This window comes from Chinchilla lanigera, unplaced genomic scaffold, assembly GCF_000276665.1.
Source record: "Chinchilla lanigera isolate Chin_1 unplaced genomic scaffold, ChiLan1.0 scaffold00002, whole genome shotgun sequence".
In the NCBI taxonomy this organism is placed as follows: Eukaryota; Metazoa; Chordata; class Mammalia; order Rodentia; family Chinchillidae; genus Chinchilla; species Chinchilla lanigera.
In genome coordinates this window covers 1,044,351-1,063,417 of record NW_004955403.1, presented here as the reverse complement: position 1 = coordinate 1,063,417, position 19,067 = coordinate 1,044,351, and the positions used below count along the sequence as shown (strand labels likewise).

At 41.6% G+C, this 19,067-nt stretch overlaps 1 protein-coding gene across 1 annotated transcript in view; it reads left to right on the top strand.

Annotated features, from left to right (window-relative positions):
* The window catches only part of Spats2l (spermatogenesis associated, serine-rich 2-like), a 155,285-nt gene that overhangs the window by 22,489 nt on the left and 113,729 nt on the right, over positions 1 to 19,067 (top strand). The window contains exon 2 of the mRNA XM_005373252.2: positions 7,715 to 7,764. Coding sequence (XP_005373309.1) covers positions 7,715 to 7,764 — 50 coding nt within the window. The remainder of the gene's footprint in view (positions 1 to 7,714; positions 7,765 to 19,067) is intronic.

Below are 19,067 nucleotides of genomic sequence, written 5' to 3'. Positions count from 1 at the left end.
TCTGTTCCATTGATCCTCAGGTCTGTTTTTTTGCCAGTACCATGCTGATTTTATCACAGTAGCTTTGTAGTATAATTTCAAGTCAGAGTTTGTGATGCCTCCTGCCTTTCCTTTGTTGCCCAGGATTGCTTTTGCCATTTTAAGTCTCTTCTGGTTCCAGATGAATTTTAAGAATGCTTTCTCTAGATCTGCAAGGTATACTAATGGTATTTAATTGAGATTGCATTGAATTTGTATAACTTTGAGAATATGGCCATTTTCACAATGTTAGTTCTTCCTATCCATGAGCAAGGAATATCTTTCCATTTTCTGAAATCCTCTTCGATTTTTTTTCAGACTACTGTAATTTTCACTGTATAGTTCTTTTACTTCATTAGATTGATTCCTAAGTATTGCAGTTTTTTGGATGCTATTGTGAAAGATATGGTTTCCTTAATTTCTCTCTCAGTGTGTTCATTGTTTGTGTACAGGAATGCTATTGGTATTTGAGTACTGACTTTGTATCCAGCTATGCTACTGAATTTGGTTATTAAATCTACAAGTCTTTTGGTGGAGTTTTTGGGGTCTTCTATATAGAGTATCATGTTATCTGCAGATAATGATAATTTCACTTCTTCCTTTGCTATCCTTATTCCTTTTATTTCTCTTTCTTGTCTAATTGCTCTGGCTTATGTTTCCAGCACTCTATTGAATAGGAGTGATGGCAGTGGACATCCTTGTCTTGTTCTTGATTTTAAAGTGAAAGATTTCAGTTTTTGTCTATTTAGTATGATTTTGGCTGTTGGTTTGTCATAAATGGCTTTTATCAGAGTGAGGTAAAGTCTGTCTATTCCTATTTTCTGTAAGGTTTTATCATAAATGAGTATTGTACTTTATCAAAAGCTTTTTCTGCATCTATTGAGATGGTCATGTGATTTTTGTCTTTGGCTCTATTGATATGGTATATTACATTAATTGATTTGCATATATTGAACCTCTCCTGCATTCCTGGGATGAATTCCACTTGGTCATGATGTATAATCCTCTTGATGATTTGTTGCATTCTCTTTACTAGTATTTAACTGAGAATTTTTGCACCTATGTTCATTAGGGAGATTGGCCTGTAGTTCTCTTTTTTTGGTTGGGTCTTCCTCTGGTTTTGCTATCAGGGTAATACTTGCCTCCAGTAATGTTAGGGAGAATTCCTTCCCCTTTCGATTTCATTAAAGAGTTTGAGAAGAATTGGCATTAAATCTTCTCTAAATTTCTGGTAGAATTCAGCTGTGAATCCATCAGAACCTGGGCTTTTTACTGTTGGTAAGTTTTTTATTACATTTTCCATTTTGTTGGCTGATATGGAGCTATTCAGGATTTTTAGTCTTCTTGATTCAGCTTTGGTAATTTGTATGTATCTAGGAATCTGTCCATTTCCTCTGTGCTTTTCATCCTAGGAGAGTAAAGTTTTTCAAAGTACTTATTGATGATCTTCTGAATTTCTACAGGATCTGTAGTGTTTTCATCCTTTTCATTCCTTGTTGCATGAATTTGAGGTTTTCCTTCCCTTTTTTGTATAAGTTTAGCTAGGGTTTTATCAATTTCATTTGTTCTTTCAAAGAACCAATTCTTTGATTCATTAATTCTTTGTATTGTTTTCTTAGTCTCCATCACATTAATTTCTGCTCAGATCTTCATCATTTCCTCCCTCCTTTGGGTTTTGGATTTGACTGGCTTTTCTTTTTTTAGGAGCTTGAGGTGCAGCATAAGATAGTTTGTTTGTGCTCGTTCTGTTTTCCTCATGTGAGAATTCACCACTATAAATTTACCTCTGAGGCCTGCTTTCATTGCATCTCACAGGTTCCAATAAGTTGTATCCATATTTTAGTTTGATCGTAGACATTATTTAATTTCTTCTTTAATTTCATCTGTGACCCATTGGTTGTTCAGGAGGGTGTTATTTAATTTCTATGTGTTTATGGAAGTTTTGTGATTTCTTTTGTAAATCATTTCCAATTTTATTGCACTATGGTCTGATAGTATGCATAGGATAATTTCAGTTCATTTGCATTTACTTAAGCATGTTCTATGAGCTAGTATATGGTCTATTTTAGAGAACATCCCGTGTGCAGCTGAGAAGAATATGTATTCTGATGTTGGGTGGAACACTCTGTAAAGGTCTACTAAGTCCATCTGTTCACAAGTTTGATTTAGTTCTGTAATTTCTTTGCTGACTTTTTGTCTAGTTGATCTGTTTCTTTGTGATAATGGGTGTTATTTGATTTTTAATGTCTGCTAAAATTTGTCTTATATCATTGTGTGCTTCTGTATTTGATATATAGATATTTATGATTGCTATCTATTCCTCCAGCAGTTTTCCCCTCACAAGCATGTAGTGACCTTATCTCTTTTGATCATTCTTAGTTTGAAGTTCACATTGTTTGCAAACAGAATAGCTACCCGTGCTTTTTTTCTGGGTTCCTGTTGCATGGAGTATTGTTTTCCATCCTCTGACTTTCTGTCTATGAATTTTCTTTTGAGTTAAATGCATTTATAGGTGATCTGTTTCTTTTCTCTAATAGCTCTTAATATTCTGTTCTTTTGCTGAATTTCTGGGGTCTTGATTATTATATATCTGGGTGTAGATTTATTTTGGTGATGGCTAATTGGAGTTGTATATGCCTCATTTAACTGTATGTCTGATCTTTTTCCATGCTTGGGAAATTTTCAGCAGTTTCTTCTGCAAATTCTTTTTTTATGTCATGTTGATTCCTACTGTTTCATTGACATCTATTAGTATTATATTGTTTTTCTTTGCATCATCTTGCAACTGTTGAATTGTTATTTCCTGGTTCCTTGTTATTTTTAAGAGATCTTTCCTTTTGCAGTCATTAGCTGCAATGCTGTCTTCAATGTCCGAGTCTATCTTCAGTTTCATTCAAGCAGTTTTGCCAGCTTTTGATGAAATTTTTAATTTCCTGGGTATCTCTTTGAGTCTGTTTCATGCAGTCTTTCTTTCCTATATTGTTCATTCAAGGTTTCCATCATTTTTTATGCTCCTCTGTTTTTTTAATGTGTATCTTTTTTAGATGTGCTGAGCAATTCTTTCATTATTGTTGTCATTTCTTTTTTTAACCTGAGAGATTATTTCTAATCTGATTTCTTCTATAGCCTGCTGGAGTTGTTTCTTTACTTCAGTTGCTATCATTTCACAAATTTCAGGTGTGTGAGTTCCAAGCTCTTCTATGTCAATGTCTCCTGGACTTGTTCTGGGTGGGGCAGAGGTCTGAGATTACATTTTGCTCTTTAATTTTGTCATTTTTAAAGATCCCAAGGTTTCCTGGAGCTCAACATTGCTCCCACAATGGTGTGGGGGACAGGGTGCAGAGTCACTCCCCTCCCAGGCTGTTCACCAGTGCCCCTGAGTTTCACAGGGACTTGGCATCCCTCCCATAATAGTGGGGGTGGGGCAGAATGCAGAGTCTCTCCCCTCCCAGGAAGCTCACCAAAGCTCCCAAATTTCCCTGGGACTCAGCATTACTCCTGCAACAGTGTGGGGGTGGGATGCAGCTCACTGAGGCTCCTGAAGTTCCCCAGGGCTTAGTGTGGTTCCCTTCTTAGGTGGGAAGAAGTGGGACAAAGCTCACTGAGAGTCCCAAAGCTCCCCAGGGTTCCATGTTGCTCCTGTGATGTAAGGGGTGGTGAGGCATGGCTCACCAAGTTTCCTGAAGCTGTCAGGGGCTCAGTGTCACTCCTGAGAAAATGGCGGGGAGGTGCAGCTCACCAAGACCCCAGAAGCTCTCTGGGGCCCTGCATGGCTCTTGCAATTGGCAGGGGGGCATCAGCAATTTCTTAAAGTGTTTGGTCTATGCTAGATATGGTGAAAGGAATGAGGAAAATAGGATGCTGAAAAGAAACAAAGCCCAGGTGAAAAGCAAGATATCCTTCCAGAGTAGAGAGAAGAGTGGAGTTAAGTTTATAATGTCTTTTCTACAATAAATTGTAGTACATAAAAATCTATACCAATATTCACTTATGTGGCAAATCCCATTATAATGAAAACTGCTCATAACTGTGACTTGGACTAGCATCTGTAGCACACATTCTAGCAGAGGAGATGACATTGGGCAGTCCCTTGTAATGAGCCACGTGGGGTTTGACCTATATATCAAGCTTTTCATGGTTTTGATATTTTTCATTTCTACGTGTCAACAAATACCTGGCTTGATATTAAAGTCAGCTAAATCAATATTTCTTGCTGTTGTCAAGGTACAGCAACATATATCCAAGGACAGCATGTCCCCAACTGTTGTATTTTGTTGAGTGCATATATTTTATCATAAACCTAACTGATGAAACTACCTTCTGATGAGTAGGATGAAAATATCAGTATAGCTATTATTTAAAAGAAAGAAAGAAAAGCCAGGGAATCTATAATCTTGTTCCTTGCACACATTTAAGCAATCCACAATTTACTTTGCTGAATTTAATTGTAAGGAATCATAGCATGGAGAAGGTCTTGGCTGTGGGAGCTTTGGTTCTTTCTCTGTCTTCAAATGGATCTGCTTTCACCCTTCTCCAACTCCCATACATGCAGGGATAGGCAAACCAGAGTCTAGGACTGTGGGAATCTGGTAATTGTAGTGGAAAGGAGAGAAAAGTAGAAGCCTGCTACTACTCATTCTTTCCTGAACTTTAAACTGTTGGAAGATTTATAAAAGTTACTACAAACTCACAGAATCTTTATAAACAAATGGCTTGAAGCATCAGTTTATAAACACCAACAAATCATTTACTGTTTGTAATCAGAAAATGCTAACTTATCTTCCTTTTGCTTCAGAGCATGTATTATTATTCTCATTTTACAGACAGAGTACAAGGTGGGCTGCTGAGAAACTTATCAAAGGGCCTCAGGGTGGAGGGGAACATGCTGGGATTTGAACCCATTTGTCTGATTCTAGAGCCTCTTCACTTTTTACTATGTGAGATTGCTTTCATAGTATATCATGAGACTGGAGAAAATGTTTTCAACTTGTTGAAGTAATATATACTCATTATAGAAAGTTTAGAAAGCAAAGAAAATTATAAAGAAGAAAAAATTACCTGTAATCCTTTACCCCAAGTATAATCACTACCAAATTTTGGGTTTTTTTTTTCTTTCCAGTCTAAAAAAGAGATACTTTGTATATCCAAATGCATACTGTGGCTCAAAGTTGTCATCTATGGAGTTTTTGATGTCCTCTAACAGTGTTGCATTGTGTAAAATCTTTTGGAATCCCTTTTGGAACCAATTTAGGAACCACATCCTCTGTAGACATTCATGCTCAGAGTACTTTCTGGAAACATAGCGGAGAGAATTTCTATTACCTGAACACCCACCAAGACAGTATGGGATGCTTCTGAGTAATTTGCAACTCTAGGGTTGTGTGCTGCAGCTGTGTAAACATCATATAGAAAATACCATCCTTGCCCTCTTTAAGAGCCATTGGGCATCTTCTGCCAACTTCACTTACGGTGGGTGATAGATTTACCAAAATGCTGCTTCTTCCCATGTCAAATATTAATGGATATTTTGGGTTATGTTTAAAAGCCTTTATTAAAAATTAAATCTATAAATATTTAATATCTTGGGGCTGGGGATTTAGCTCAGCGGCAAAAAGCGCCTGCCTGGCAAGCGCAAGGTCGTGAGTTCGGTTCCCGGTACCGGAGAAAAACCAAAAAAAAAAAAAAAAAAATATTTAATATCTTGACAACTTATTTATTACATTGTAAACCCAACAACGTTTGCCTTTTGTGGTACACAAAGAAAATTAAAGAATTGTTCTTGTCAAAAGTTTGAAAAGTACACTTTGAAGTCAATTCCTTTTTAATGGAAGTGTGCATTCACTGAATTATTTCCCTTCAAGGAGTTTTTGTGAAAGCAAATATATCTATGTGTGATGAACTGATCCTTAAATAGAGTCAGAAACATCTTGTGTAGCAGTCAGTGTTTCCCAAATACCGTAAGGATGTGTCACACACAGAGGCACACATGCATGCACGCATGCATGAGAAGATAAAGTCAAGGAGTTAAGTGCCACCTGAGTTCTTGTCTCTTCAGCTTGTTGCATATAAACAGCACTATTTTAGAAAACAGACTTGACCTCCAGTCCAAGTGTCTCCTTAGTTGCCCAGTTTTTGCCTTACTTTTCATAGATCTTTTTATCTACCCCATCAGCTGAACATGGTGCTCTCTCCACAGGTTGCCACTCCCTAGACATAGGGTGCCTGGGTTTTGAGTTGGTGCAGATTTCTTTCAGGCAGTTCCCAGGGTTCAGGATGGGGCAAACTGAATGTGAGCACTTGTCCTCTGGCTGCTTTCTTCCCTGGTCTTCTGATTGCCAAGGTAACAATGCATCATGCTTGCAGAACTAATTATAGAATGTAAGTTGTGTTGTGTGTTGAAAGCTTTGGCACCATTCTGACACTGTGTGCAGTCCATGTGTGTTGGGTAAATGAAAGGTTATAATATAGTCTCTTAGGAAATGGACTTTTGGGAGAAAAAGTATTCTGATGGAAAAAAAAATCAGAGTTGTAGATTAGAATCTCAAGTCTTCAAAACCTGGAAGGTTTATTTCAGTATAAAACCAAGAGGGGTCAGCTGATTTGGAGGAGGTTCCACAGAGAACTAGGGTTGAGCCCAGCACTGGACTCCTCAGGCTGTCCTGCTCTTTCCAGCTCCTTCCTCATTCTTGTTCTCCATTTATTTCATGGAGGCTGAACTTCTGACTCTCTAGGCTTGGTGATCAGAGCATCTGAGTCTCCCACAGTTCTTAGTGGATCTTTGGAGACACAGGGATCCTTGAGTAACGCTTGAAGGGATGGTTGAGCAAGTGCATGATGAGTGGTTGACTAATGACCTTGGCGTGCCTCTGTGTCTAGGTGGTGTGTGGCTAAACACTTGAGTCCTGTGGGGTTGTGTATACATTGTAGATACTCTCCTGGGCAGGAGAGTGTTATATAACAGTAGTGACAATAGCTGACATTTGTTTGTAATTCATTAGGCAAGATGTCATGTGGCTATCAGCCCATGCTGTAGGTCATGACTGTCCCAGGGAGAACCCCAGCTCCAGCTTATCCCTGGACAGTTTCATAAATTAGGTAACTTGACCTCTGTGTGGATCTCTTAATGACATTTGTGGATGCCAATGACCACTGGGCATAGTGGCACATGCCTGTAATGCCAACATTTGGGAGGCTGAGGCAGAGGATTGCTATGAGTTTCAAATCTAGCCTGGGCTACATAGTGACTTCAAGGCCAGCCTGAACTACATAACAAAACCCTATCTCAAAAAAATAAAAAATAAACCTGTGATCACAGTGTCTCCCCCAGAGTATTAAAGGAGTTAGCTTACATGAACAGCGGCCTAGAACAATGCTGGACACTTTCCAAATAAGCAGTAAGTGTCGTGTGTTATTAAAGTATCACTATTACGTATGAGGTGGGTTAAACTGATTGTGCACGTTGTGCGTCACCATTAACGACTTTGTGAAGAGGACCCAGAGTACTTACAGTTCAGTACTCTGGGGCACAGAGTGCTTCTTCGCCTGCCCAGGCCACAGAGCTATGAGGGAATGACTGAAGGCCAGTTCCTTCTCTTTTAGACTCTGGGTGCTGTGTTTGGATGCCAATGTGCTGGGAATGAACGGTGAGGTTGCTGATGTGAGACCTTCCTGACCTTCCGTTTTTCCTTCCTTCTAGAACATTCCAGAACTGATACTGCTTTGGGGAGCATCTCTAGGAATCCTGCAGTGAGTAGCGATGGTTCTTTCCTTCTCTGTGGTTGACAGCATGGCAGGCTGACTAGCCCATCACAGCCTTGGGTAGCCTCTGCCTGAGCTGCCCTGTGTTGTGTGTGGCCGGAACGCCCTAGGCCTGTGGCCCTGAGGCTAGGTGTTGTGTGTGTGTGTGTGTGTGTGTGTGTGTGTGTGTGTGTGTGTCCCATGCTTCAATGCTGGAGGGTGTCCTGACTGTAAAATACTTTGGAGTTGTACTGCAAGGACACAGAAAGGGGAAGGGTCTTTTGTAGACCTGCCCATGATTTAGAAAGGGTCTCAGGTAGGAGTGGCACAGCTTGGCATTCTCACAGGGACAGGCATTTTTGCCCTTGTTACTGTTGCTAGTGAGTCCAACAGGCAGACTTGTGGTCTCTGCATCGTGGCACTCAGTCAGCCTGAAGGACACGTGGAAGGACCCTGCCTCAGAGGCAGCCAGCCTGGCTTTGCCTCCCACACCTGCTGCCTAATAGTCACACGGTCTTCGACCTCACCTGTTGAGCCCCAGTGTCCTCTCTGGCATGCTGACAGTTATACCCATCTGGGAGAATGCTTGGATGTCTTCAACTCATATGAGTAGGAAACTCACACAGCTTGACATCCAGTAAAGCGTAATTATTACTTTTGTCTGTTATTGGCATCCAGATGGATATGTCAAAAGTCTGCTGGACACAAAGCATGTTGTTGATTTAGGTTCCTACAGTTTCCAAAATGTTTTTATTGCCTCCACCCCCATCCCCACCAGTCTGTATTCCTTGTGAAAATATCACTTTTGGTCTAGGTCCTGTCAAAAATCATAAATTCCAAATTGAGCTAGTCCTAATTAATGAGGCCTTAGTGCCTCTTGGATATTTCTATCAATGTTTAATCTAAACTCAATTCTTTTGCCATCACCCTAGAATTTCAGTAGTAAGATAACTTTTTGAAAAGAGCCATTAACCTTGGTGGGAGTCAGTAGTATGCCATGCATGGAGTAGAGTATTGAACTTCCTTGTATCCCAGGCACCATGAGAACACTTTCTTTATAGTTGTTAAACAAATCCGATAACAAAAACAGCTGGTAGTGTTTTCCATCTGTTTCCATATATGGGTGCTCACATGCACACACAGATGAGCGCTTCTTTTTGTCAGGAACTGAAGAGTTACTCTGTAAACCTGAGCAGCCTTCTTTCATCAGACAGGCAAGGGCGCAATCAATTCCTGTTTCCTTGGAACATATACCAAACAAGCAGACATCCTGATTATTCTGCTGGGAGGCAACAGCTTGATGGAAAGATGCGCCAATTGGAAACAATTCTGATCATATTTTTGTCAGGAGAATGAAAGCCCTCCAGCTGCCTGTCACTAATCATACCAGAGGTGGAGAGCAGGAATGCCTTGGCCTGCAGAGCTGATCTCATCTCAGGTTGGAACACTACTCCTCCAGAGTGGTGACATTAGATATCTCCTTTGTGACAGGCCTTGCTAGTGGGTAGTACTCTAAAACGTATGCCACGTGAGCACACTTAAGGGATTTTCTAATTACAGCTCAAAGACATTGCTGTTATCTTTTTATGCTTGTACTGCAGACATCACTGATCAAAATGATTCTCCCTCTGCATAACCCTATTGCCAGCAGTTACAGCGTGAAAGGTGGCAGTTGAAACCCACAGTCACTGAAGAAGTGTCCGAATTCAATTAGGAAGAAGCCTGTCCCATGTGGACACATAAGCCATATAAATCCATTTTAATTGTGAACTGTGGTTCTTATCTGGTCATGTTTATTTTGGATGCAAGTGCCATAGCTGGATTTAGACCAAAACTACAGATCTTCGAGCCCTAATGACTAATTTGGGTACCCACTGAATCCCTTAATTCATTTCTTAATTAGTTCTCCCAGAATTAGAGAGTTGTTTGGTTACAGTCATTTTCACAGATTTCTCATAAAGCAAAACAAGTACACATAGTTTGTTTTCCCGATCTTAAAGAACTGTTCTTGTTATGGAAATAACAATAACAATGTCAACAACAACAACAACACAGCACACACATTGTAAGTGCTAAGCTGGGGAGGATCTGGGCGGTGCAGCTTGGACTCTGCCTCTGCTACGCATAGCTGCAGTGCCATGGCCACGCTCCTGTCCTCTGTACCACAGTTCGTGAAAGGGAAAAGTGGTAGGAGCTACCTCCCCGAGGTGCCTGAAGAGTAAGGAACTGCTAGGTATGGAGTTGATCTGTTTTTCCCGCACAGTCCTGATGTCTGCTGTGTCCGCAGTCAGCGAGGTGGGGTGGACTCACGAGCAGCCTCTGTTGGAGCCACAGAGCTGTCCCAGGTCTGACCCATCTCCCTGCTCCCCGGGAGGGCATTCATCTGAATTTGGAATTAGTCTTCATTCTTTGGACCTCTACTCCTTAATTTGCCTGCAGAATTATCTTCTTTGGCTTTCCATCCTTGATAAGTATTAATTTAAAAACTTTTTGGTTGCAGAATTGCTTTAAAATTGGAAAGAACATCTTATTGCAATGTACACAATATTGACTCATTAAAAGGGAAAAATGTGAAGGTAATATGTAAAAAATGAGGGAAGACAGAGAGAGAGAGAGATTTAGCATACTACTTTTTAACAGAATAAAATCCATTTAATATTGTAGTTTATATTTAATGAACGTGCAGAAATTAAAACCTACAGAAAGATAAAGCTAGTAACGTAATGACCTCTCTTCATAGCTACCTAACAGTCAGTACTCAAAGTACTGCCAAAATATGCATTGAGATTACTTTCTCTTCAGTTTTTAAAAACTCTATGAGCGGGGCTGGGGATTTAGCTCAGCGGCAAAGCGCCTGCCTGGCAAGCACAAGGTCGTGAGTTTGGTTCCCGGTACCGGAGAAAAACAAAAAAAAAACAAAAAAATAAAATAAAATAAAATAAAAATAAAAATAAAAAATCTCTATGAGCTATTTCTCTGTGTGTACGTATCTGTGTATTCTAGGAAGATGTATGCTCCAGTGTATCCAGAGATATGTGCAAAGTGTAATCATGTGCTGAACTACTACTATACAGTGAAGAATGGACTGGAGCTGTATACAGTAACATAGATGTATACTTGGGCATAATGTTGAAAGAAAGAAGATAACAAGAATAATACATAGCAATCTTATTACACATATAAAGCATGAAAACCAACAAAACACTTTATTGCTACTTGTGCATCCATTAATTAAGTAGCTAAATGTCTACAGAAAAGCAGGAAAGTTATTACTGAAAGAATCAAGTATATGATAGTGGTTACCTTGAAGGGAAGGAAGAGAAAGGACCTGGAAGTTAACTAGATATGGAATTAGAATTTTTTTAGTTGTAACCTTTACAAATTAGCAGAATATTTAAAAGATTCTGCAAAGTATTCCCATAGAGATACTTTTAATACTGCAGGCAACACGATGTCAAGGCTAGTGTGAACTCTCCATCAGTCACTTTGTGAAGTTGTGGCAGTGACTACTGGGTCACATTGGGCAGGAAGCTGGCACATGGTCTCAAGTCACCTGGGCCGCATAAGGACCTGCTTCTGCTGTGGCTGATCCTGACCTTCACCCTCTGCACGCTCACATGGAGGTCTCATGGCTGGCAGACACTATGCCTGTTCTTTTGTCCTCTGTTTTTGTTCATGTTTCATGAGGTCCATAACATGCTAGTGCAGCAGGACCTGAGTTTGATTATGCACAAGCACCAAGTCCATGGTGGGGATGCACATTCAGAACATGTGAGATAAAAACAACTTGGACACTACTGTTCCGTGGCTCAAAAACTGTCCTTACTAATAGTTAAAGTGTACAGCAGATGGTAAATGTGCTGTCTCTAGCAAAAAAAGGCACAGCTCAGTCCTCTTTGCTTTTTATTGGCAAACGCTTGTACTGAGGCATTAGTTTATACATTTTACTGCCTTAAAACTTTTCCCAGGGCACTAGGTTAGGATTAGGGTAAAAGAGAAGAAACCGCCCCCCGCCCCCCCCCCCGCAATAGCTTTGCCCTTTGGTTTTATTTATATTCCCATAAGATTCCTCTTAACTAAGGATTCTGCATGGGGGAAGAAAGGAAAAAGAAAAGTTGAGCACAGTCAGGTACGGTTTCCCCAGGCAGGAGTGCTGGAAAGTGCCTACTGGTGTGTGTACCACGCGCTTGGTGGGTGTGTCCCGAGCCTGGCCCTCCCTGGCTGTAACAGCCATGCGCCGCCTCAGCACCCTTTGAGCTGCCAGCCCTTCACCCTGTGCGACAGCAGCAATCTCCCACCCCACGAAGGGTGCCTGTGAGAGATCATCTCTGAGGTGTTTCCTGCAAATGTAGGAATTATGGTGATCTTGGCCTTTGTCCCTCTCTTTTAGAAGTCTTGATGACCTTAACTTCTATAAGCTACAGAAAATGACTGGCTAGCTTAAAAGAAATTCTTTTAAATGTTCTCATGGAGAGTATCCTGTGAGGGAGATTAAACTGAACCACAGCCCACATGATGGGCAGCCAGGCTGGAGCGCTGTGTAGGGCCCTTCTCTGTGCTTTGAGGGAGCAGCAGTGACCTGCAGCCTCTACAGTCAAGGTTTCTGAGTCTGAGGCGCATAGAAAAGACAGCTGAACTTGACCACAACCTGGCCAGTCACCTTGCTTGAAGGAACACAGCCACATAAGATGGAGGTGATTCTTGGGATCTCCAGCCCTGCCTATCTGGGCTATCTCAGAAAACTAGGGCTGCCAGGAGCATTACCTATGACCAACGTTAATATTTGGGACAGATGTGCCAGTGTGCTTCAGGGAACTTTAATAATAAAAGGAATATACGTACAGAAGTATAAGAGGTGAATGTAAATACAGAGGTACATTATAACATTGTCTGATAAATGTCCATGTCACCTAGTTGAACTGGGCTTCTCTCTGGTAATTTCTCTTGTAATTACCATTACTAGCTGCTGAAAAAATCTCTGTAGACCCCACAAGGCTTCCTGTGCTTAGGCTGCTTGTCTACAGTTTGGCTTTACCTCTCCTTTTATTATTGATTCACCTCTTGTTAGAAAGCATTAAATCAATTTGAGCATTCCTAATGATGATATTCTGTTCACCAGCAGCCAGACTTGCCCTAAAATTTTATGCCAAGGGGAATGAAGATAAGAGAGGTTCAGAGTCTACATACCACAGGCAAGTTGTCATATCATTAAAAGATCTGTATGTGGATATATCGCAGCAACCCTGAGCAGACATAGCCATTTCTCACACCAAATGAGTATCAGATATATAGTGTTCATTCTACCAGGGCTCAAGCAAGTATAGTGTTTCAAGAATGGAAATGATGAAAATGTTCATATGTCTGAAATATCAAAGAATATCTTCCAAAACAAGCTAAACCATCCTTTCAAATACTGTTTTGCTTAATGAGTGCCCTAAACTGCCCCTTTAAAGCACTTGTGATAAGCTATAGGGCTGAAATTGTCTTTCAGGCACATGTATGCGTGAAAAAAGCAGACTTCATATTGTTCACACTTTCTTTCTGTGAAAAGAAAATTTCTTTCTTAGAGAAAGTATACTGCTGAAGAAACAGATATGGTAATAACAGTCATTATTTTACTTAGCTTCCATTTCTCAAAGGGCAGAGTTATAATGTATAGTTCATACTTTTTGACCAGCTCTCAATACATTATGAACCAGTGCTGCACACTGCTTACAAGAATGATTTATTATTCGTCAGATTTTAAGTGCTGACCCATGAAATGCTAAACTTCTATTGGCAGCTGTTGTCCAAAGGTTTGCAGGTGTCCTGGCTAATACTTTGAAAGACCAGCATTAGCACTAAATTGTAATTTCTCAGTAATGGAATGGAAAGTATTTTGCATTCTGAGTCCTCTAAGCCTTGGTATTTGGACATTACTCGGAGGAACGGGAAAATTAAAACAAAGGGGTAAAACATTCTCAGGCTTTACTCCTTGAACTTGGGGCCAGCTGTAGTCGATAGCAAAAGCATCTTGGTGGCTTTGTTCTCCTAACCCAGAGATTTCTTGGCTGTGGGAACTGACAGAGTGCCAAGGAAAGGCCTGATTGCATTCCTGGTTGCTGAGGGAAAAAAATCTCAAAGGAATTTCTTTTCTTTCAAAGTGGTACCTGAGCATTAACATTTTGGGGCATGGCAGAATTGTTTATATGACTTGCAGAGCTTTCTGAAAAGACAGCTTAAGAGGGCTCTGACTGCCAGTGAAGAGGTATGTGTGGCTTACCTAGGGCACAGGAGTTAGGGATGAGATCACGGAGTGGGGATGTGGCTCTGTCCTTTCTTATTCCTTCTCTGGAATCAGCTCAAAGATGAGGCAGGCTGCATTTCATGGTGTCTGCTGGCCCCATCAGAGACACCGGCTTGTCTGCAGTTGGCTCCGTTTTGCTCACTGTATTCTCAGCTCTGTGCCTCGGCCTGGGCCATGAGAGAGGCTCAGCTGGTATCATTCAAGGAGCAGATGTGTTCAGCTTGATCTGTGCGAGCTCAGAGCAAACGCTCACTGCGTGTGGGTCAGAGTGGTGTCCGTCTCGAGGACAGAATGTTTAATGCAGATCAGGATGCAGAGTACACTTCACCCTCTAAGCATGCTATGCTATGTCAGCCAGAAAACTGTTCCTTAGGGTTCACAATTTCCTCTTTTTCCTAAATTAAAAAATGCCAGTGTGAACTGTTGACTCTCAACTATACATGTTATTAGCATATGTGGGGCAAAGAGTAAATGCAACACTTGCCTAATGAAATAACAGAGTTCATTTTAACTCTACAAGCTGCAAGTAATTTTAGTTTTTTCTTTTCTTTTCTCTGTGCTTCTTTATGGAAATGGGCCGCAGTCATGTTTATTCCGCCATTCTTCATAACCTTGTAGCACGCTTCCTGTTTATGCTTTCAAGAGCTGTTTTTAAAGGCCCTTAAGGGATATCCTTTAATACTTTCCTTTTTAAAGTAGTTATTCATCTGTAGCACCCCCTTAGAAGGTTTGAAGGCTTAGAAATATAGAAACTTCTTAATGAGATATGGTTAATGGTCTATGCAGAATATCACAATGTTTACACCTAGTTTATTTAACATAAATTATATTTAATTAGTCATTCCAGAAAAGCAGCAGATATTTTGGAATAGATTTAGTACCTAAAGCGTACTCTTTGCTTTTTATGTACAATAGTCATCAATAAGATTCTACGAGTAGTATTTGTAGATTTAAAAAACATGTTTGCGAAAACATAAAGTCAGTTTTTAGGGACTTTAAGAAATAACATGAAGTATCTGTCTTGGTACTTGCAAAACGTCTATGTAAGACAGACGATCACTTAAAATTCTTTATAACCCTTAAAACACATGCAAACGGGAAGTGCTGTGCTACTGCTCTTGTCATCGTGGTGTGCAGCTTTTCTGGGCGGAATGCAGGTGGCGGCTTTTTGTTGCTATGCTGTGTGTGTTCCTGTTCACAGTGTGTCTCTTTTCACACACACCCTGTGCCAGAGGTGCCCCACTCCCTAATGGGGCTCTTTGACCCTGCACTTGACCTGTGACCCCTCCAGACCACGCCTTGGTTTCCCACGGTGCGCTCCAGATGCTTTCAGAGGAGATGTCCTGTCTAGGAAGGAAGGTGGACTGTGGCCACCTCCTCAGCCTCGTGGATGCAGAGAGGACCGAGAAGTCACCAGGGGCTGTCGCATGTGGCTGTTAGGGTGCTTCAGAGGTGCTCCCTCGGGACACTGTGCCTGCTCTTCCGCTGGCACCTGAGACTGGCACTCATAATTATCCCCGCTGCCTGCAGTTTGTTCTACCTGTCTGTGTCTTGGTGGTCTCTCCCTTTCTCCTGGGCCCCCACCGTCACATTCTGCACACTGCCCCTTCTTTTCTGTCCCCAATGGTATGAGAAACCAGAGGCAAGGGAGAGCTTCCTGGCAACATCCCCAGCTGGCTGCCCACCCCGCTCCTGGTGAAGCTGCTCTTGTCTCCAGAGCTCAGAGGTCCCTCTCCTCGAGTGGAGAGGGCGCCAGGCGTGAGGCCCGGGCTCTCTCCTTGAGTGCTCCTCCTGAGAGTGGCCCATTGTCCCCACCGAGCACCCAGCCTTGGGAAACAGCTCCCTGCCAGTCACGGTGGCTTACACAAATATTACTTCCATTTAGCTTGACCTTTCATTGTGCTGGAAAATGGCTGAAAGTACCTAAATCCTGTACAATATTTTTCTGGAAACAAACATAAATGGGGTTCTTTTAGGAAGCCACACTTGAACTTTTCCCCTTGGTCTTCCTTTTTTGAGTCACTATATCCAATTCCAGATTTTCTTTTATCATGTATTTCCTTTTGTGAGAACTGGCCAGATAGTCTCTCTGCTGATGAAGTGTGCATCACAGAAGCACTGTGATTGTCCAAGGATAGGCTCTTCATTTGGCCTTAGAACCTTAGCCCTGGGTATCAAGCCTTGCAGATATTTCCCAGGTGCTCCTGTGTGTCCGCAGTGGGTCAGGTCACTGGAGACTTCATACCTCCATTGCTGCTTCCTGCATCACCTCCTTTAGCGTCCACAGCAGCCCTGGGAAGGGGTGCTGTTCTCCTCACCCATGTCCTGTAACATGTAGATGCAGAGGTATTATGAAGTTAAGGCATCTCCCAAGGTCACGCCAACCATGAGCACAGCCTGGATTTGAACCCAGGCAGGCTGGCTTCCTAATCTCTGACCTAAACTACCCACATGGATCAGATGCCGAAAAGACCTCGTAGAACCTCAGTTTCCTCATCTCTGAAAAGGAAGTTGTAAAGTGCTAACATATAAGATTTATGTCAGGCTCCATGTTGACATGATTATTAGGTGGGTAATAGTTGAGTTTGGTTGGTGTACTGCTAGTTCAAATGAAATACTGTCTTGAAATCACAGAAAACCTCAGTGTTTTATAGAGAAAATGATTCTTTTCTTCCAAAACAGTGGCATTCAGCTGGGGATGTAGCTTCACGATAGAGCATTTGCTTCGCATGCGCAAAGCGCTCGGTTCAATCCCCACTACCACAAGGCAGGAAAAGGTGGCATTCAGAACATAAGTAAAACCTTAGCATTTTTAACAGCTAAGTAAGTTCGATAGCATTGTTTCCCTTTAACCCTAACCCCACACTAATGCAGCATTTAACACCCTCTTTTCTGCTAAATCATACGAAATACATTTTATTCCAAGTGTCTTCCACTGTGTACTGTGGACTTGTCATTAACTGTCCTTCAGTGTGTTGTTCAGGGTCTGGGACCATGTCCCTTCCTGCCCGCATGGGGTCTTGAAACAGGAAAGGCAGTGGGCAAGGGCCAGGCCACAGAGGAGAGCTAGAAACACACTCACGGATGAGGGTTCAGAAAGTGAAGACTTGAGAACCAGCTGCCAGGAAGCCAGAGCCAGTGCCATATGGGTTGGTGGTTGGTACTGGGAGAAGCAAGGGCTGGGGAGGAAAGAGGGAGACAGGCCACACAAGAGCCAGCGGTGTCCTCATGGCTGACAGCAGGGCAAGCTGGCCTGCCTCCCCTGTGGCTCCTCCTGCCCCCATCTTTTATCAGCTCACAGTCAGGATGTGTGCACCTCAGTTCTGAGATCCCTTGGGGAAGTGAGGGGTCTAGAGGCCTGGCTTTTGTGATTCTTTGGAGCTTTGAGAAATCCTAGAAATTGAGTTCACCTGGCATTTTTTTTTTTAATGGAACTGGTATTGCGTACCAACAAAGGTCACCCTGCTTGGCAAGTCTTTCTAGTAGGATTTGTGATCATAATGAGTTATTTTTCCCCTCTTTTCTTTTCTGGATAAGAACAATATCCTTGTCCTTCAATTTCCAAATGTAGCAAGCAGTTATGATAGAAGAATGTCCTTATGTGAGGGAAGAATTTGGCAGTGTCAGAATGTCCCATTTGGAAAACATGTTTAAAAGAAAAAACTGCTTGCTGTTAAGTCTCTTTTGGAATCAGGAGGAATATAAATAAATAAGTAAAGCTTTCAAAGAAAATGTGTGGTCTGACACTTTCCACTGTCTCTCGTCAGTCTTACAGGTAGTTGTTGATTTTGTCTCAACTTCAGACATCGTTTCTATCGCGTCATTAAAATGTAAGGCTGCAAACTGGTTCTGGCATCTAATGGGGAGTTATTAGGACTTATGTCTAGATGCCCCCAAAGCCTCATGTCCTCATAGGTGGGGTTTTGGGGAGTGACTGGATCATGGGCTTGTGGTACTGGATCAGTCCACTGATTGGTTCATCATAGTTCTGGATAAGGATGACAGATTTATTGAAGAGGGAAAACCCACCCTGGTGGTACCAGCCAATAGTCTTGTATCCTGGATGGAATAAAAAGGGAAAGAAGCAGGAAGGCTACAGCTTCCTACCTGCCATGCCATAGACTATTTCTCCTCTGCCATGCCTCTCAACCGTGCTGTCCTGCCTTGGAATCAGCCAACTAAGGACTGAAACCTCTACAGACTGTGAGCTAAAATAAACCTTTCCTCCTGTAACTTGTGTGTGCTGGGTGTTGTTCCTAGTGATGAGATAGCAACTAAGACAAGAGTATGATTTGGTTGACAATTTTCCACCTGATGCATGTGATCAGAGCACTTTAGTAGCATTGCTAGGGACTCAATGCTTAGAGCATTCTAAAGAATGTTGGTGAGTGTGTAAGATGAGCCCCTAACACAGAGGAAGGAAAAGCAGAGTCCAGGCCCAAAGAAAGGGTCACAGTGGGATGTGGTCCCCCCTTCCTGTGGGTCTGTCCCAAGACCCCTGTGGATTCCTAAAACTCGGAAGAACACAAGCCCTATGTATATTATATTCTCTGTACATACATTACCTACAGTGAAGTTTAATTTATGTGAGGGCCACTATAAGAAATTAAAAACAGTAACTACTAATAAAACAAAACCATAACAGTATGTTATAAAACCTGTTGTACTGTTCTCCCCTTTTGTTAAAAATGATTTTAGCCCATGTTTTATAGTCCATGTTGACTACATTCCTCGTGAAGAGTCGATACATGTACATAACATGTTTTAAGGGCTTTTTACGTCCTCTTCCCTTCCTCTCCCTGCCCCTGCATCCATCTCTTGGTCTCTTTCTCTTCTGTAAAAGATCGATCTCCCTACTTCCCATTATCTTTTATTTTTCTCTTTATTTATCTGTGGGTTTCTCATATGACAGAAACCATGTGATATTTAAGTTTGTGGTCTAATTTATTTCCCTTAACATTATGACAAGGTGCATCCAGTTTCCTACAGAGCAGCCTATATATCTACCAACAGATAAGTGGGTAAA